Below are 21024 nucleotides of genomic sequence, written 5' to 3'. Positions count from 1 at the left end.
TGGTTTTTGTACTTCACTTCTAGAAATGGTGGATGTCTTGCATAGTTTCTTCTACGTCCTGCTGATTGGGAGACTTCTGCAAGGATCCTAATCTTCCTACAGATGTCAGACAGTCTGGCTTATCTCTGAACTCCCATGAAGCTCTTGACAGCAGTCTCTAGTCTTCTTTAACAATTCTGTGTATATGAAAGCCTTAGTCTTGACAGATGACTATTATACCCTAAAATGACTTAAAATCTCTATCCTTATGTTGTACAAGCAGCTGCTAACAAATCACTCATGTTAAAAGCTTTTCTACATGATGCTGTTTCTACTAAAACACAGGACTGATTTTCTCCAGCACAGGAGTGTGGGTGTGTTTGTATGTACATGTGTGTTTACATAAGTCTCTGATATTTCTGAAGGCCCTGAATAACATCTGAGATGAGCCCCTCCCAGGTTAAAATCACAGCTGCATGTAAAGTGGTTTGGGCTCTCCCTGGTTCAGTTCACAGCAGTTTAAAACACAGTATTTCTATCTTACAAATCTCTGCAGCTCTTGGACTAATGCAGGAGAAGGTTAACTGTCACCTGCAAGGCAGAGTAAACCGTGCGCAGCAGTGTGCGCAGCAGTGTGACAATGATTGATCCTTGCTTGACTCCTCTTGTATCAAATAAACATCCTGAAGATACCTTAAGAGGAATAGGTTAGTTGATCACTAGTCAAATGTCCTAGAAATTATTCTGTGCTCCTTTGGAAGATAGCACACGGGGAGTTGATGGGGAAACTTTACTTGAAGGAGAATTCTTCTGCAAAACGACTGTTTTTTTAAAGAATGGCTCTTATCTATAGTTATGGTTATTGGTTCTGTATCTAGGTCTACCCAAATGTCAGAGTTTGAGACCAGACGTACCAAACTAACTTCTCCGTTAGACATGAAGGGAAAACGAGTAATTTCTGAGAAGGACCTAAGAAGGCCTGCCATTTTGGTTTTGCACCATGGTAGAATGCAGAAAGCAATGAATTCTGTGCTACTGGGTACTCTGCAGACATAAGAAATGACAGCCGTTTTTCCTAAATAATGTTGCAGCACGTTGCTATTGCTGTTCAGATATACTAGTAGTGCAACAAGAAAGCAGAATGCATGTTTTAGAGGTGGGTTGCATTTACTTTTCTCTGAAGCTCAGAGAATCAGAAGAAACTGACAAACTTCATGTAGAACAGAAGTGTTGCCCCTGTGAAGAATTTTGTTGGGTAAAGATGCCCAGGATATAGCAGCAGAGGTAGTGCATTGGTTTTTATTGATCTACAGTAAGATTTGTATAGACTTCAGTGAATGTTGTTGAAGATTGCTAAAGAATTTAACACTTGAAGCTGCTATAAAGATCTCTGCAAGAAATATTTGTGCTCAGTACTCACTTTAAGTGCAGGGGAAAGGACTTCACTAACATGTTAAGATACTATTTGCTGAAATCACTGTTTTTTTTTCTTCTTATCAAGCAGATGTTAGAGTGGCTGCATGCTTAAATTTCTCTTTTGTGAGCTGTTAGGAAGGGGAGGGTATGGTTTCTTTGCTGGTCTTGGTCTAAATCCTTCTTTGTTTTTTGGTTGCTTGTGCAGTATCTATTACAAAGGAACTATGGCTGAGGCTTTCAGCTGCTGCACCAATGTAAAAGCCTTGCTGGGTCTCTGCTCAGGGTGCCTTGATTTGAAGTATTGGCTGGTGCAATCAGTTTCATTTTCCTGAATGAATGCTGTGCTTTTCAGAAAGATTTTTGAGTTGTCCCAGGGATGTCTCCGGCTGAGTTACTGTCTCAGAGCTCAAAGAAAGAAATGATCTCAGGCAAGAAAGAAAGCCTCCTTTGACCATGGAATAAGAAAAGCTTTCAGGACCTCACTGTATCATCACTGGAGACTAAACTTCTTGGTGGTATGTGGTGTAAGATGGTATATAGTGGGTATAAGACTAATAAATATTAGTATAAGAGTATAAAAGAAGTTCTTAAAAATAAATCATGCATTTAAAACAGTTGCTTTTACAGTATTAAGTTGGATGGTACAAGTAGAGGCGTGCTACTAATGAGTGTCCTAATGACATGACCTGCAGAGACTGGATGTGTCTGAACTGGCCTGCATGATCTAGAATAAGGAGGTATACAATCTGATGCTTCAGGAGCGGGGAGGGAGGACTGTGGCGTTCTGTTCCTGCTGCTCTTCTGTGATGTGTTCAACAACCATAAGATGATGATATTGGGCTTTAATCTTCTATAAAATTTACAGTATATCTGGAAGTTACAAGAATTTTCGAATTCTCTGATAGTACTTGACAAATTTATTATTTCTTGCACATAAGTGGAACACACAACCCATAAATGAGGGGGGGGGAGGGGAGATGTCCTTGTGGAAACCATTTAAGTTCTACAGTACAATACCTATTGGACAGTGTGGTAAAGATGTCCCAAAGTAGACTTCAGAAAGAAAAAAGAAAGCAGTAGGGTAGCTAGAGGAAGGGAGCATGATGTTATTAATTCTCCTAACAGCTAGGTGATCTCTTCTCTTTGCAAGCTCTTAAACAACTACTAAATGATAATTGAATAAGTCAAACCAGAGCAGGGCTACTTAAAATGTTTAGGTCAGATGTATCAGTTTGCCCATAGGACAGCAGATATGTGCAAGAAAATGTGTTTATGCTTGCAAAAGAAGACTTAAATTCTAATTAACTCTGTGCTGAGTAGCAGTAGGGTACCTCGATGATACAGTGTAATAGTCACCATGCGATATTTTGCATGTGTACACAGCATGTTTAGCTTGCAACTTATTGACTGGGAATACTTACCATTGTTTAATGCACTGAGCATTGCCCGAGTGTGTCTGTCTTCAAGAATTCCATTAGTTAATATTTCACTAACTTCTTGCTGCTTCACATGCTTTTTTCTGTGTGTTGCTAGTCTAGCATCCATTTCTTTTCTGTTTTAGAGAACCACATTTAATTGTAATAGTGAGGGAATGCAGTCCTAGGTTAAACACAGTGCTGAAGATGCTTAATTGTCAATCTGGAAGCACTACTAAACTCAGGATGATTTTCAGCTTCTTACCCATCTATATTTACAGAGCTAGTGGGTACATGCTTTGCATTACAGGCAGGGATAAAGCTTCCAGCTGAGATGAATTTCTTATTCAAGTTCTTCAGTATGTATGTAAAAGATCCTTGCAGCATTTGAGCTAAGTTCTTTCCTAGCTGAAGTAGCATATTAGGCAGCATATTTCATGTAGTCATTGTTTTGACTGCCAGGCCTCTAACCAGAGTCATTGAACAGAGGGAATGTAATTGAATAAGCCAGACAATGTCCCTGTACTGCTGCCTCCTGATAAGTCAGTACAGGCATTACAGAGTGACAGACAGCCTGTGTAGTACCATTGCCATCCACACACACATTATAGCCTATTATTAAACTGCTTGCTACAGCTGCATGCTAAACTGTTACACATAAATTTCATTGTATACTGAGCACTGAAATGTTTTTTCCCCTGTGAGCCTGAAACGTCCATGGCAGATGGATGAGGATGTTGGCAGCATCTTATATTTCTGCATCTACCTGCTCAGTAATTTGATCCATCGTTATGGATAGACTGCTATGTAAAGGCTAGAGAGACTTGAACTTAATGTAATCTGTTGTTGCTCAGGACCCTGTAAGTACTGGCAATCTTTCTAGACTGCAAGTCGGATACTTACCTGCAATGGAGGTTTCTGCATTCCTCACTTCTTGCCTTCAAGATAATTTGATTTTAATGACCAAAATTTAACGCCCCTGGTAAAACTGTGACCCTTAGTCTGCTTATTGGTTGCCCCCTGCACATTCCTTCTGGCCTCCTCTTCACACTGTCCCTCACTTGCTTGGATGTGGAAATTATCTGCAGCTCTTCATGGGGCTATTGCAGTGGGCCAGTTTCTGCTTTGTTCTACTGTTCAAGACTGTAAACTTCAGGATTTTACAGGCAGCCAATGCCCTCATAATCGAATCTGGCTTTGCCACTTGTCTCTGTGGTCCTTGGGGTTTGTATGCATAACAGATGGGATTTGGGAACCGGAGCCAGGTATGTTGCAGACAGAAAAAGACAGCACTGCCCCGACTTGTCCAAGTAGGTTTTGCAGTGCCGGTACTTAGAAGAAGCAAGTGCCTGATTCTCCTGCTGAAGTAGATCCTGCCTAGATGGCAGAACTAGAATTTCTTGAGGGGACAAAGCTGAAGAACCTGTGACTCATTGAAACCTTAATTTCTTACTGTCATTGTCCCAGGAGTGGAAATTGTGTCAAGATTATGATGCTTTAGGAGGAGGGAAGAGAGCCAGCTGCACTCAACCAGGGTGCTAAAAAGCCATTAACCCTGGGTGACAGGAATTTCTGTAAGGCTCCCCTGAGGAGTAACCCTTTGAAAGGAGAAGCTTGGGGCAATGTAAAGCTGAATTCCCACCTGTTATTTTTGAGAATGTGATGCTAACCTCTTTGCTGAAGCCCAAGAACTTAATGCTTCTGTGGTGAAATATCCTGTAGAAGCCTTAAGTTCCCTGGTCCAGGCTTTTACTTGTTATTGAGTGGCAGACCACCTTCTCAGTTTCCTTTTTAATAGGCTGCTAGCAGAATGTGATATTGCTGTGCTGCTACTTGTAATAGTTTACTAGTTAAGCTCTGTCCTGGAGAATCTGTTCTGTTTCTATGTAACATTGAGCAAGTTGTGGCTACTAAAACACATTATTTAATAGATATTGTATCATTAGCTTTTTTTTTTAGTCTTCTGAAAGTTCTGCAGAAACAGTGCTTTGGTTATCTGTCACTTATAGTGCACCAAGCTGTTCATATCAATGGTTGCACGGATGTGAACTCCATCTGTCTGGAAGAAAACTACTGAGGATAATAACTTTTTTCTTCATCCAGTGTAAATGTTACCATACATTCATTATTGGGGAATGCAATTTTGAATAGCATGTTGCAGGACCATGTCCTTACAACTCTTGTAACAGTTGCAAAATTAGGATTTGCATCTGACCTGCTTCTGGGGAATGAAAGGACAATGATGCAGGCATGCCTGCATGACTTAGGAAGACATTGTGTCCCTGAGAAAACTTCGTTACAGACCATGTGGAGGTTTTAATTGATTAATATTAATCAGGCCTGTGAGCTTGTGCAAAAGCTAAAACTATCTTAACTGAAATTCCCATTGATCTTCTGCCTGCTTGATTATTTATATGTGATCTGGAAGAGGGTCACATTCTTATTGCTTATCTGACAAGGTGAAATGAGATTTATGCTATAACACTTCAAGATAGAAACCTTAAACAATGTCATCTTGTTTATGGATGTAGTATTGCCTATTTTTATGAAAACATGTGCCTCCAGGTCCTTAGGGGGAGTTATAGACACTCTTCTCTTGAAAACAATGCTAAAAAGATGGAGCTGTGATTTGATGTCAGGAGAATGCCATGGACTTCCTGAAGTGAAGAGGAATTACTTAGCAATTTTAGTGCATCACGTACTGTTGAAAGTGTGTGCACTTGTGTGCTGTAAAACATAGTTGCAGCTGCACAATCCACTCCATCAGACTGACTTCTGTGCTGAAAGCTAGTGTGAACTTGCAGCTATTGCTACTCTAGAATATTTTCTTAGGTGCTCCCATGAGTAAAGGGGGAAGGAAGGACTGACCTGCAAAGAGCTTTTGATGTTCCTGATAACTGCTAATATGTGTGGTCTGTAAAATAGCCTTAGGTTTGCTTCTGTTTGCAGGGCAGGAGGTGGCATGTGCCCATCCCTGGTTTCACGGGGGGGGGGGAAAGCTACTCTGCATCTAATTCATTGATCTTTTTCCAGTATTGACTTGGTATGATAAAAAGCTTTTGCGCATCTGGAGTGAGACTGAACTGTGCATGCCAGAAAGCAGCAGAATTTTCTACAGCATGTTCTGGCTGCTGGGCTCCAAAGCTGAAGATCATGTCCTGCCCCAGTTTGGAATAATTTGTGATGCACCAGCATTCTACTAATGTTGCCTTTTCAGTGTTTTCATGTTCTTTTTGGAGTGTCTTCATCATCTAATTTAAGTGAACCTCAGAATAAAAATGTAGGACAACAGGATTGGGCAGGAAATTGCTGAAAGATTATTCTGTTCTGTTGACTTGTTGCTTTCTCTTCATTTTATCTCACAGCTATTCTAGATAAACTACTCAGTATGAACTTGGGTACCTTCCAACACTGTGCCCTTCTACAGTCTAACCTTTACACTATGTAGGGGACAGGAACTGAGCCCTGACACTCCATTCTGCAGCAGTATCTCTAGGCCCTGCTAGAACATTAGAGACACACGCAGTCACTGAACAGAAATGACAACCATGTGATCTGCCTGTAAAAGGTTTGATAATGGGACACCTAAAAGAGGATGTGAGGAGGGCAGCTGCATGTTTAATACATAGAGGGTTTATCACAAAAACTTGGTAAATATTTTTATTAATTTCACTGGATAAATGGAGAATGCCACTGAGGTTGGTAACAGAAATTAACTAGCTGTTAGGTAACACCAACACCTCCTGGTAGCTGGGCATTTTGATACTTCCTCATCTCCAAGGTGTCTGCATGTTCCTGTATATCTGTCCTCTCAGCTTATCCACAAGTCTTCTGAGCACTTCTTGTCAATAAAAGCCACCTAGTTGCTGCCTGTTTTCTCTTTCCAATCTAGGGTGTATTTTGCAAGACAAAGGAGCAAAGCTGTAGTTGTATGTGCAATGGTATAGCTGAGGCTAGACACCCTACTAACCTCTTCTGCCCTTGAAATCTGTGAAACAGTATGAACTTACACAGCTCCAGAGAATTGCTGTTTTATTTGTAGTGTTCTTGGATATTCATGAAACGCAGTGCTTACAATTACCTCAGAAGGCCAGCAACCAAGCAATCAGTGGCACTGCTTGAACATAGGCAAAAGTAGTTACCAATTTTATCTTTCTATTCATAATTTACTTTGCAGGCCTTTTTTGCTGATTGCACAGCAAAGACAAGAAGGGCTGGTCACTCAAAACATTTTCAGAATATAAAGCTATGTAATGAAAGAACAGACGGTACTCCCCTTTCTTCCCCTCTTCACAGGAGCTATTAAAACCAGATATGCACATACAACTTCAGTAAAGACAAGTTAAATCATAAGAAATTAGAATCATAGAATATCCCAGGTTGGAAGGGATTCATAAGGATCACAGCATCCAGCTCCTGGCTCCACACAGGAACACCCAAAACTCAGACCACGTGTCTGGGAATGTTGTCCAAGTGCTTCTTGAGCTCCAGCAGGCTTGGTTCTGTGACTGCTGCCATGGGGAGCCTGTCCCAGTGCCTGACCACCCTCTGCATGCAGAACCTTTTCCTAACATCCAGCCTGACCCCCCCCCTCGGGTCCTGTCGCTGTCCCCAGAGAGCAGAGCTCAGCGCCTGCCCCTCCGCTCCCCTCGTGAGGGAGCTGCAGGCCGCCATGAGGCCTCCCCTCAGCCTGCTCTGCTCTGGGCTGAACAAACCAAGGGCCCTCAGCCACTCCTCATATGTCTTCCCCTCTGGACCCTAGACCCATGCTTGACGAAGCTCAAGCATGCTAGCTCCTTAAACTTTTTTCCTATGGAATAGAGCATAAGGTAATGCTATTATCAAAAACCAGATCTGAACTTCCAGCTTACTGGAAGCAATAAAACCTTTCGCCCATCCCTTGAGCTGTCCAGTCATCTCAGGGACGGCTATCAAAGCCTCAGGGAGGGAGGAATAACTTAGTCACGACTGAGGTTTATTTCTGGGGCATGCTTTGGCATATATCAAGTTAGACCTTGGAGAATTAAACTGATTTAATCCACCATTAGCGATCTTGCTTGGGAAGTAAATTAATGCTGTCTGAGGACTGCTGGGCAAGGACGCATCTATGTGTTTAAATTTAGTAATGTCTTTCTACTAGTGACAGCAGCTGTCAGAACTGATACGCCCTTCCTGCGACTATGAATTGTTTTTTGTCTTCTACATTCTGGTTATTTAGAGTGCTTTATAGTGTCAGACAGATTGGACAACTGTAAGCTGGTTCTCTGTTACCCTTTAGAGAAACTTGTTGTCCCCTAAAAAATGGTTACAGTGTAAGCGATAATTCACTGAAATGTGCAGACTGAAATGTGAAGCTGATCTGAAGATCATTGCTATGTTATATACTTATGAACTGGAAGTACTTTCCCGAGATGGGCCTAGAGCGCAGGTTTTGCTCACATCCAAACTCCTCAAGGTTTAGAAAAATTCCAGCGAGTCAAATGAGTTTCTTGTATGTGAGAGGCAGAGGTACAAACTAAAGACTGAAATTTACCTCAGTTTATGGCTTTTTTTAGTTACCTCATGGAAGCTGAGATGAACGTCAAAGTTAAGTTAGCATCCTCTTATGCAAGACACCTGATGATATAGCTTGCAGGCTGCACTCTGAGTTAATTAAAACTCAGTTTTGAAACTCAGTTAAGTGAGAAATTAAAAGGTGAAGGAAGAATAGATGTGATATGAGAAAATTTTCATAAGGGATAATTAATTAAGGAAATCAAGTAGAATTCACCTGTGCAAGTTCAGAGTAGTGCTACTACAGAGGAAAGATCGTTTGACCACAAGTGTCCAGTGTGAGAGAAGGGGCAGGTGAGGCAAGTGCATGACCAGCTCAAGTATTTTTCTTGCTCAGGAGGGGTGGGGTTGGAAAAACGAAGGACTTAGTGAAAGAGGGGGGGGCTTAAGTTTGCAATATTGTGTTTATTTTTTCTTTACCCTCTTCATGCATCTTCCAATTTCACTGGTGTTTGTGTTCCTTACAGGGTCTCATTCTACTGCAAGGCAATCATGTGAACGAGCTGCCACCTAATCCTGATGAACCAGGAAAGCATCTTTTTGAAATTGCCCCAGGTAGGCCAACATTTCCTTCTATTTTGTACTTAACATCAGTGAGCTGCGTGGCTCACTGTATTGACACACTAGTGAAATTGTCTAGACCAATTTGTGGAATAGGACTTGACAGACTTCTTTACTGTGGTAATCTTTGTTTTCGATGCAACTGCTGCTGTGATACCTCACGAAAATAGTAGTTGAGATGCATTGTGCCCCTTGATTTTTCAGGGGCACACCTTGCCTGGGGTGCTGTGTGGTCTCAATTTGTTGTGTTTTTCTGATTGTTATATTTTGTGGTAGGAGCTAATGCACAAAACTTATGGAAAAGAGGTATGCAGTATTCGGATGTAATTTCTTTTCTATGTATTCTCCTGCTCTTTCACAAATTGGTAATAGGAGCGTTGAGAGAGAGACCATTTTTTTGGACAAAAAGTATACAAAGCTTTTCAAATTATTTTGCCTAAACGTTATTTTTTTGTGTATGATATTATATGTGTATATTTTTGTTATTATTTTGTGTAAACGTTTCCTAGCTCCGGAGTATGTTCTGAGTTCCTTGTTGCAGCCTAGAAGCAATTGTACTTCACTTTATTCAGGTCCAATTGTGTCTGGGTGAGGATTGTTCCTGTGCATAGACTTGAAGGCAACAAATTTTGGGGGGTAGCTTCAGGTGGTAAGATCTGCAGAGAAGAAAGCTGCTGCACTGCTAGCAGTGTTAGACAAGAGGAGTGGCAAAGACAAGCCCAGGCAAGTCTCTCCACAGCTGTCTACCAATATCTGAAGACTGAGTTGCTGAAAGCAAGGTGGGAGATGGAGTTGACTGGGCTAAAAATTGAGTGCGCTGATTCAGTCATGCTTTCACTTCATGTCCGTTTTCTCTTGCATGGACTAGCTTCTGTGTTTCTTAATGTTGTCTGTCGCCCCGTGGTGTTGGTGCTGTTGATGGAGCAGATTTTTATTTTTATTTTTTTTAAAAAAAGGCAGTTCAATGTAACTACTTTCAAACAGAATAGGCAGTGCAGGGGACAGTTGTCCCCATATTTGAATGCTTCTGTTGAGGAGGCAGATGTACATTTACTTGCACGTTAGGGTCTCTCTTCTTGTCACCTAATCAGGGTGGACTTAAAATGCCCATGTTATACGCTCTTTTTAACACAGTATCAGTCAATGGAAGAAGAATGGGTGGTACTGAAAGGCTTTGAATTACACCAGCAGGCAGGGTTTTGCAATAACTGTCAGAGCATTCTGTTTGACACACAAGAAGCTCCTTGGGGAGAAGAGATTTTTATTTTTTTTCTCTTCCTTATCGCTGCACGTTATCTGTTAATGCTCCCTTTTTCATATACTGTTCCATGCCTTCATAGCCTGGGCTGCACAAACAGCGTGCATTGGGCTCAGTGTTGATTACGTGGAATGTCTCTTAGACAGTGGTATTCACGGCTTGAAAGTGACAGATCTTATGCACCACTTCACAAAGATCGTGCACTATACTATCGTAGCAGTACTGTGGACTTGGGCTGTGAAAGCACTTGGGTTTTTGTGGTTGTGGATGATCCTATGTGTTATGGCAGTAAAGAGAAACAGTTAACTGACTCACTGTCTCAGTTGAGTATCCTGCAGATTTGCGTTTTGCCCTTTGGTTCTAGTTAGATAAATTGGCATTCTTCACTTCTTGCACAGCCCATCAGGTTTTATTTCTGTAGACTACAAAAGAATGGTCCTGAACCACAAGTGGCTGTTGCTTCAGTGGAGTTGATAAAAACAATGCCATGTGGCTACTTGAAAGAGGGTATCCAAAGGGGTGGAAAAAAGCAGTGCTTCACAGCGTGGTTGCGAGTCCCAGGACATGTGTGTTCAGCTTGCCTTTTTGACATTGCCGTTCTCTGTGTTCCTAAGAAAAACTACTTGCTCTTAGTGAACCACTGTTCTGCCTGCAAAATTCAGATGTATTCCCTACCTTGTGGAGCTAAATCTATTCATGTATGTAGGGAGCTTATTTGCTACAAGGATAGGAAGTATTGAAAAGTGCTATAAATAACCACTCGATACTCAATGTGACTCGGCACAGACGTCACTGGAGAATGTGGCCTGAAGAGTTTCCTATTCTCTTCACAGTACATTTATTCTGGTTTTGGCATAAATGCCTTTTCCTTTTTGCACGTCTTCTGAAATGACTGTGCTCTGTGTGGTTGCCAGCCTGCAGAACACCCACGTAGTGCACAGCTCATGGTTGGATGCCAGATAGGAAGGGGAGCACAAATGATCCTGTGGGACCAATAACATCTTCCATCAGTTCCCATCTTCCCTTGTGTTGTATGTATAGCCATGACCATATTGCTGCCTAACTGTGCCTCAGTTCTCCCAGTGTAAACTAGGACTATGTAGGTTCTGTAAGGATGACAGGATCTTTTAGTCTTTTTTAACAAAGTTGTGGAACTTGTGAATGCAAGCACATTCTATAGCTGTAAATACAAGTACGAGACTTTACTCTGCTTGTGAGCTGCTGAGCTTTAACAAAATTCAGAACAGTGCTGTGTTCCTAACAATGTTTCCATAGTGTCCTGTTATCAACTTAGCTGGCAAGGAGAGGCAGAGATCTGTCTTGTATCTCCTGGCAAGGAAGCGTCCCAAGCTTTGGACTATAGTACCAATTATCTCCAAAACCTGTTTAGTGTTTGATAGTTAGGGCTTTCAGCATCCTCATTGCCAGAACTGTTGCTTGGATCTTACCACCTTTTCTCTGCTGCAGGTTGTGTAAAGGCTGCCATTGGAGCTGCTTCCTCAGAGTGCAGGGACTAGATTAACAGCATGTCCTGCACTGTAAGAGAGCCTGTATTGATTTTCTGCTCAGTAACAAGAACTAATGATGGGCATTGTGTATTATTCATGTTTCATTGAGTTCATTTCTAAGCCGTATAGTGCAGCTGGGAGAAGGGTTAAGTGGGGACGTGAGAGACTGCAGAACAGTTCTACAGTCAAACCAGTGTTATATCTGGTGGCAGGACTTCCTGAAATACCTCCTTTGGCAGAGATGTTTTCTATTGTCTTTTATGGAGAAACTGTGCATTTTGAGATCCTTTTAAAGCTGTTCATACTTCCCTCACAACTCGTAGAATTCATAGGAGAATGGTAGGGTAAACTGTGGATACTTCACCAGTTGCTCTCATGTTCCAGGGCACTTTCGCAGGTTGGGGGAGGGATGTTTCTATAAAATTATCAGGGTGGTCTGAGGTCAGGTGCAAAGTTTTAATCAATTGGGGGTGATCATCACACATAGCAGCTGATATTTCAGGAAGAAAATAACCATTGTATGTTGCCTGGGCAAGGAGTCCAGATCCGGTAACAGAAACAGCAGCTGACTCTGAAATGCAGGGTAACCCCATGTGAATTCATGGTTGCTTTGCAGCCCATAGTAATCAGAGTGATGAAATGTGGTGTGTAAAACACACGGGGATTGATCTTTGAGAATGTCTTAGGGAAGTATTGGTGGCTTAAGTGCTCCTGATGTCTTATCTTTTAGGAAGTTGATGCTTTTAATGTTCTGTGGCAAATAGTCTGCCTAGTTTTAATTCTCTGATGTCTGCAGCATTATGAGAGGAGATGCTCAAGTTCCTCTGCAGAATAAGATATTTTTTGATATAATAACATTTTCGGAGTCAAGGGAGTGGTTTAAAAAATAAAAAAAGGTTCAGAAGATAGGAGGTGAAAAGTGCTGTTTTCCAATAAGTAGGGCAGGGGTTATTACCAACTGCAAGGAGAATAGCTTTTCTTTGTAGAAAACTTGATGACCTAAGAAGATACTACTATTCTGCTCTAGAATAGGTTCAGTCAATCTTTTCACGAAGAGTGAGTAAGGAAAGATAGAAACATGAAAAAGAAACTTACCAGGGATGAGCCGGATGAGGGGTAGTTTTGCTTCATTTTTGACTCTGAAATCCTTCTAGAGCCCTTCAATCCTTCCTCTTGATGAAAGAAAATGTGTCCTTTTGTGTTTTTTTGCAAACCGGTATGTCATGATTGAAAGCAATCTTGCTGAAAAATTCCTGACCTGAAATCATGGTGCACATTGCCATGTCTCCTGGTCCCTGACAGCAGCTACTTCTGTTTCTTGCCACAGTGCTGTCTGCTGAGGTTAATAGAGACAGCTTTTAGCCAGGTCTGTATGTGAAAATAAGAGTATTGTGCAGTGTTGTGGTAAGTGTAATTTGATTTCACTGGAAACCACTGCTCAAGGGCTAGATCTTGCTTTTTCCCTTTCCTCTTGGCTTCTTCTCCATACCCTACCACATCCCTCATTTCAGCTGTTATGACTGAAAAAACAGTTCTCAAAGCAATCAGACTTCTGGTCGATCAAACCAAGCTTGATGAAAAATGCACTTTGGGGTTGCTTTTTGTGCTCCCTTTGAATAATGCTGCCAGCCCTCTCATTAATGAGGCAATTCAGTTTTCAGACCTGTTGTCTCAGGCTTTTTACGGACTTATCCAGAAAAAAGATGACTGCCTATGTTTGATTCACATTTAGAAGGTTATTTTCAAAGCTTTAGAAATCAGAGTTGTGGCATGATTTTCAATTAATTTTAAAGACTGAGCTCAATAAAGGCAGAGTTGGAAGATGGGAATCTTACAGGGATAGTTATCGTTGCCTACATGTTGTGCAAGGAGTCCACCAGGGTCGTTGGTAGTGTCTTACCGAGCAGTTGGAGTGGCAGCTTCTTTGTCTTGCCCCAGTAGGGTGAGCTCTGCAGTACACTTCTGTGTCCCAGGTGATCAACACCAATTAAGTTTTTCTGTGGCCTTTTTATCTCAGTTCCCTTTGGCATGGTGTGTAATGAAAATACCTGGAGGGGTAATTAGAAATTCAGACATTAAAGATCATTCTATATTATTCAGTGCAAATTGCAGTTCTAACTAACAGCAGGAAACTGAGTTTGCTGCTGGTAATTAATTTCTTCTACTGAAGCCTACGGCTCACAACTGACAGCCTACCTGGATATGTGATGTTGACATTAGAGGGTTTTATTTAGGCTTCTGGGCTTCAGCACTCTGCATATTGACTAGGGAAATGGCAAAGAAAGTAATTCTGGGACCTACTGAAGAGAATGAGACTATTATTTCAAAGGAACATTGTGGAAACACTTAGCAAATGAGAGTTTACGGACATCAGGGAGCATCTATGGCACTGTATTGACCTGTAGAAGTAGGTTGATTGGTGTTGGTTTTGCAGGGAGCTACCATTGCCAATGTTTGACTTTTGTTTATTAAGGAGGGAGAAACTAAGATGTCTTCTCTGAACTGCCTTTATAAAGGTATGCCTAGCGCAATAAAACTGCATGTCTTTTTTTGCTGTTGTACAATCTGGAAACTGTTCTTTACTACTTTCCTTGTAGCTTGTGTTGAAGTCCTTCATGGTAGTCTTAGCACTAAGATAAGGCCAGATGCACCTGCTTGGCTTTTACTTGCTGCAGGGACTCTTTTTACATGCCAGATGAGTGCAGCCTGAGTCTCATTGGAAGTGTGCAACCTGTACTTCCATAATAAAAAATGCAGAAACTTTTGATACTTTGGCATATGTTCTGCTTGCTCCTTCTGCTCCTGAACACTAGATGGTGCTGGTACTTTCTGCCTTGTGTTTGGAAACGGTTATGGCATTATGTCCTGAATCGTTTGAATGTGAGTTAATCCTGAAAGAGGAAATCAGCCACTCCTAATTGTTCCTTGGTGTATCCTCAAAAGCAAAGCAACAAGCAAAAGAGTTCCCAAACAATGCTATTACCTGTGAGGCTAATGCTGTGCCCTGTAGATAGAATACAAAACAACATACATTTCTGCACATTTGTCCCACCACGAGCAGCTTACTCTGCTTGGATTCACAAGATACCACTGCAAGCTTAGAGATGCACTCACAGGTGCCAAAATCAACAGTCCTTGAAAACACTCAAGTTCGTGTTTTTTGCCTGTTGCACTTTAGGTTGATTTCCTGTGTACAGAAGAGCAAAGCACATTCTGTACAGGAATAGCTGTATGGGGAAGCCACTTGAACCTAGGCTCTTTTAGGTTAACATCCTGACCTGGGACATACTGGCTATTTTGTTTTATCTCTCGTAGAACACCCCCCCCCCCCCCCCCCCCCCTTCTGGACATGATAAACATATTTTTCAGAATATATATCTTCAGATTTTTACAGTTTTAAGGAACCATCATTTTGCCTCCTTTGCCTGAATGTGGGCATGAAGGAGTTTGATTAAACCTCCCACTGCATTGCACCTAAGGGATTTGTCTGAAAGATACTAATTGTCTTCTTCAGGGCAGCTTCTTTCCTATTCTACTATAATTCTGTTGTCTGCCTGAAAAAAAAAAAAATCATGACCTGTTCAGACACTGACAATTTAACATCAATAGAAGCGCCAAGGGGCTGCCAGTATTTTTAGGTTTGCTTTACAAATTGATTTGAGTTCAGCAGCTATTATTTGGGAAAGTTAATGGAGACCCTGGCTTCACTCATGCAGACATTAGACACTAGCAACTCAAATCTTCCACAGGCAAGGTGTCTCTTCTTACTGATAGCCTGACCCATACGTTCCCTGAAAGCTTGACTTACCATGTCACTGATGCATATTTCTGAAAAGAGCCTGAAAAAAGTGAAGTTTTGTCCTCTGAATTCATATAACCTTATTGATTTCAGAAATGTTGTATTAGGTCCAGTGGTGTATCTGTGTAACTAGACCAATACACTGTTGCCTACTTAAGGCAATGACTCATTGCTAGTTAAGGTCTTCAGACTGCATCCAGACTTTTGTATGGAGATGTTATGAGGTTCCTCTTCCACCTTAGGGCTGTGATGCTCTCTGATAGTTACAAATGTTTTGACTTACCTTATTTTATCAACTTAAAACATCTTGAAGGGCACTGGGAGGCACCTGCAGCCTGTAATTGCTTTTTTGCTTTGTGTTGTGTTTTTTTTTCCTGCACCATATGTAATGCCCAAGGCCTATGTTTGCATTTGGCAAGCAAAAACCCTGCTTTGTGAAATAAACAAGATTCTTCCTTTGTTTCCTTAGAAGTGTTTGATCTACTCTGTTATGCAGTCTACATCCATCAGTGCTCTGGGACCCTGGGCAGTTGAAAGTGGTCCCGGAAATAGGCTGTGACAGCATGTGTTGTGCTGTCCTGGAATCCGCATCTCCAGGAGAAACTCTGCGTCTGATCTCTGATCAGTAGCATCTAGCTATCTGGAATGCAAGTGCTGGCTTTCAGCAAGGATGCTGGTTTTTACAACTTCAATTTCAACAGCATATGGCCTCCTGGGGAAGGAGAATGAGGCTTAAGGGGTTTCATGAATAACTTTTTCTGCTAGTGGAGATAATTAAGACACAATCTCACTGTTCTTGAGCAGTCTTCCTTAACCCATTGTATTCAAGAAAGTCAAATATGTCTGCACAGCATTTTGTGTGGGCTGCCCTTTGGGTGTAGAAATGTGGCTCAGTGAGATGATGGCATGTTGTCTCTGGAATGTACAAACCGTCATTTAATCTCATCAGGTTGGCCTTTTTAGTGCAAATTAGGTAAGATTTTGAGTTCTTCCTTCTGAGATGTTCCAGTGTAAGCTCTGAATATTCTGCCTTAAGGATAATATATTAAGCCCTAAGGCATGTGTGGTTAGCAGAGATACTTTTTTTAGCATTTCTGTGCAGGAACAGCTTTGTTCCATGAAGATATGATTATCAGTCTGTCAACAGGATCAATTATATAGTGCCTTCCCTATATTTCTTGCTAATTTGTCAGAAATCAAGTCTTCAACGCTGTCTAGAAGTTTGTGTGCTTTGATGCTGCTGTTGGGAGGTTAAGCTATGTTCTGTGCCAGAAGCAGCTGTGTTCCCATTTGTAAGAAGGATGGGTGAGTTCTCCGCACATTTTATGCCATGTTTGGGATGCCTCAGATAAAGACACTCTAGTACACTAGCATAATGAAGTAAAGTAAAATAAGGCATAATATATGGCAATGTAGTTCATAGGACCCATTAACGTGTAGGCTTTTGTTGGGTGTGTTAGCTAGAGATGCAGTTAGGTTTGTTCACCTTTTTCCGTAGGTTATTCCGGTGGCTGCATTCCTCTTGACTTTCTGCACTTGAGCTTTTAAAGGGTCAGCATGTCTGCTGAGTGTGTTGTCTTTAGCTCTGAGACTAGAAGTAAATAGCTGATTTTTGGGGTGATGGATGATGATTCTTTGAGGTTTTTCTTTTTTTTTTTTAAATGTTCTATGGATCCTGAAGCTGGCAGCAGATGCATGTGTATCTATTTGTGGAATTCATGCTGCTTTTGCGTTTGGTATAATAGCAGGAATAAAGAAAACATCTCTTCTTAAATGTAAAATTTCACGGACAAAGAACAAACTGAATTTCTTGTGTACCTGCTTCACTCCTGCTGTTGTCATCACAGAACTGCTGTAACATCTGTAGCATTCAATGACCTGTGGGTTTAGTCTGGTTTCGTACCTGATTTGAGGTGCTGTGGATCTGATTTTCTGTGGTATGCAGCAGGTTCAGGATATGCAGAATATACAAACATCTTCCCCCCCACACTGTGGAACTGCATCAGTCACATTACATTCCTTAAAAATAGGGTAAGAAGCAGGAGTGGTCTTTAAACCAACTCTGGACAGCATGTAAGTAAGAAACCGAAGTATTTGTTCCCCAGAAGGGAATTCTGACATGCACACCAACCCTTATCTAAAGAACAGAGAGTGAAAACGCACTATATACTGACAAACCTGTTAGGCAGCACTGCTGATGTGACTAAGGTACCTGTTAGTGCTGGTAGCTTAACTGCTCTGGATAATATGCTGACTTGAAAATACCAGCTGGAAGTCATTCAAGGTGTAAAGGTAAGAAAAAGAAAACACACTTCCTTTTCACATGGCCCACACAAAAGCGTGGGGGAAGGAACAGAAAGCTGATAGTGTGCTGCTCCAGCATCCAAAAGAAATTCTAATTGGTAAACTGCTATCTGGTATGTTTATGAAACTGTTTCTTAGTGAATGATGCACTAATACCAGTTTGAAGTGGCAGCTGGCCTGCTGTCAAACAGCTGTGAGGATTCACATGCAAAACGTGAAGTGTTGTTTGTCTGAAATGCTTTAGGGATAACCAGTGTGCTATCAGTGAGAACCAGCTTGCACCAGGCTATCTAAACTTCATAGAGAGGAGGAGGAAATACAGCAAAGATGTATTGCTTAGGGCATAACATTGAAGATTTATTCTTTGTTAAATAAGTTGCCATGCTATAAAGTAAGAATAATTTAATGTTATGTTCTAAAAACTTTCTTTAGCCTTTGAATGCTACTTCAGTTATTTCCAAATAGTGATTAGGTATGATGAGTGGGGGAAGATTTGGGTGTCAAAGTGACTTATGTGCTTCTTATTAACGATTTTCAGATACTTATCCTATGCTCATGTCTGTGCTTAGCCTTACACTTGGGCAGGATCCTATTAACATGGCTGCCCACAAAATATATTCCACACTGGATCTTGTTCATGAGATTCTCTCGTGTTATGCAGGAAGTCAGAGCATGTCATAAAAAAGGTCCATCTTGGGCTTAATGTTTTCTCATAAACTTAAAAAGATACTGTTGTGGTTTAACCCGGCTGGCAGCTAAACACCACACAGCCGTTCGCTCACCCTCCCCCCTCCCTCTCTGGGATGGGGGAGAGAAACGGGAAAGTGAAGCTGGTGAGTTGAGATAAAGACAGTTTATTAAGACAGGAATATAATAATAACAATAATAATAATAATAGTGATAATGATAATAGTATTAATAATAATAATGTGTAAGAAACAAGTGATGCACAATGCAATTGCTCACCACCCGCTGACCGATGCCCAGCCTATCCCCGAGCAGCCGGCCCCCCACCCCGGCCAGCCACCCCTATATATTGTTTAGCATGATGCCAGATGGTATGGAATAGCCCTTTGGCCAGTTTGGGTCAGCTGTCCTGGGTCTGTCCCCTCCCAGCTCCTGCTGCACCCCCAGCCTGCTCGCTGGCAGGACAGAGCGAGAAGCCGAAAAGTCCTTGGCCTGGTGTAAGCACTGCTCTGCAACAATTAAAACATCGGCATGTTATCAGCGCTCTTCTCATCCTAATCCAAAACATAGCACCCTACCAGCTACTAGGAGGAAAAATTAACTCTGTCCTAACTGGAACCAGGACATATACAAATTACTGCAGGGAAGCAAGTTCATCTGACACCTGAAATGCTGGCAATGCAGGTTGTGTACTTTCTGAAGGACCAGTGCAACACAAAAAAATGATAAAAATGTGAAATAAGCAAAACAATTTAGTTTCTCTGGGACAGCCAAGAGAGATGCTGACGTTAATCAACATAAAAGCAAAACGTATGCGATTTTATTACTACAAGGTGTCCCTGGAAAATGGAGTTGGAAAACTAAAGAAACTTGTGTGTTTTCAAATCAATAAATTATTAGAATCAGTCTCTTTCTGTCAATTCCTGTTATTCAAAGAAATTTATTCAGCAAGGGATGGATGTGGAATCTCTGGCACATCCAGAATGTGTGGGTGTTGGTTTTGCTTTTGTTTTTTTGTTGTGTGTTGATGCAAGCTCTCCTAACAGATAGAATCCTGTAGATTCTTGAGTATTGGGTTTAGATGTTATTGCAGGACATTGGGTGTATTTTTTTCCTTTCTGACAGCTTTATGCTCTATGGTAGAAGTTAGTTCCACTGGATTAGAGTGACTTGAACAGAGCCTGTTGATCTGGTTTAAACATCTTTGGCTTGAAGGAGAGGTATTGTAATTTTTATTGAGACCTAGTTACTAACCAGCATGGCTGTATTTCACCTGTCTATTGATTTGTTCTGGAAACTGTTTTAACTCCTTCTTAACCCGTGTATAGCTTCTCTGTAAGTCATGCATGAGCTTGTCATTTCTAAGGTATGCCTAGATGTGCGCTCTATTATGTAGAGGACATCATGCCATTTTACATTGCACTGCATTAACAGAGATGAGTTATGCCAGTACAGAACCCTTCAGCTCTGTGTTTATATTATCAACACTAGGAATGACTTTGGCTTTATTACTTTAGCAGTATGTTTCTAAACAGGTGTAAAATTGCAGATTTTGAAGAAAAGTACTCCTTGTGACCACAAGCACCTTGTGACCAAAGCTGTATTTTGAACCAACCTTTTTCCTCTTATTTTCAATAAAAAATTAAAAGGAGCAGAACATGGTGAGCACTGAGAACACTTACTGATGTGTGGTTAATTTGTGTTGAATTTAGTGGAGTTTTTTCTAAAGCCTCACAGCATCTCTACAGTACCTATGGCAGTGGGTTCTGCTCAAGATACTACTTTATAAAACAAAAGCAGTGAGGCAGCTGGGATCAGGACTATGTTCTGTTTAGTGTAGCATGCTCTGATAAGCATAATTTTCCTAATTTTCTTCAGGCACTGTAATTGAAGTGAATGTGACTTCTTCCATTAGGAAGACAAAGTTCAGGTCACTTATTATAGAAGTCTTCCTTTTAGCAGGCTGTTTACTTTCTCAAAGTTTGTCTCCCATCTCTGTTCTGGCAGGTGCACAGCCCAGTGCATACACATTCTTTCAAAGTCTGGCTTTGAATCTCAGCCAATGGAGGCAGATGTATTTGTAACTGCAGGATTAGGCAACGCGTTCTGCATCTATAAACCATTGCTCATCTCACTGAAGTCCACTTAAGATGTTGATATCCATGCCCCCACCTGGTACCAAAGATGCTGTATATCATGCTGAGCTCATGAAATACTGTTGTTAGTTCTGGGGGTTGGTTTTAATCATGAGGTGTCTGACTTGTGAAAACTTTGGGAAGGGTGTGTGTGAGATAATAAAGAAAAGAGCTGTGAAATCAAAAGAATACCCTGTTAAAAGGGGGAGCCTCTATGAGGACATGAGGAAGGGCTGTGTTGTAACCAAATGTATATGCATTGTATTGAAAGGCAATTGTACAAGCTGTGTTTCCTTGGATTTGGTGTTTTGGATTAAATATTTATTTCTAGCTACACTGATGTGAGAATTCTCCCGCTCCAGAGGCCCCAAAGGCTCTGCTTTGAGACCATGTAGTTTGAATATGAATC

At 41.3% G+C, this 21024-nt stretch overlaps 1 protein-coding gene across 13 annotated transcripts in view; it reads left to right on the top strand.

Moving 5' to 3' along the window:
• The window catches only part of ARHGAP22 (Rho GTPase activating protein 22), a 149933-nt gene that overhangs the window by 21817 nt on the left and 107092 nt on the right, over window positions 1-21024 (top strand). For 12 of the 13 annotated variants that reach the window (XR_014586563.1, XM_083843375.1, XM_083843373.1 and 9 more), the window contains one exon: window positions 8831-8918. Coding sequence is in view for 10 of the 13 variants with exons in the window: in XM_083843375.1 (XP_083699501.1) it covers window positions 8831-8918 (88 nt within the window). In the remaining 3 variants the exon portion in view is untranslated. Of the gene's footprint in view, window positions 1-8830; window positions 8919-8953; window positions 9704-21024 lie in introns of those variants that run through there. The other variant, XM_083843379.1, reaches the window with a different exon arrangement.

Source organism: Anser anser, assembly GCF_964211835.1.
Source record: "Anser anser genome assembly, chromosome: 7".
NCBI lineage: Eukaryota > Metazoa > Chordata > Aves > Anseriformes > Anatidae > Anser > Anser anser.
This window is presented reverse-complemented; position numbering and strand designations above follow the sequence as displayed.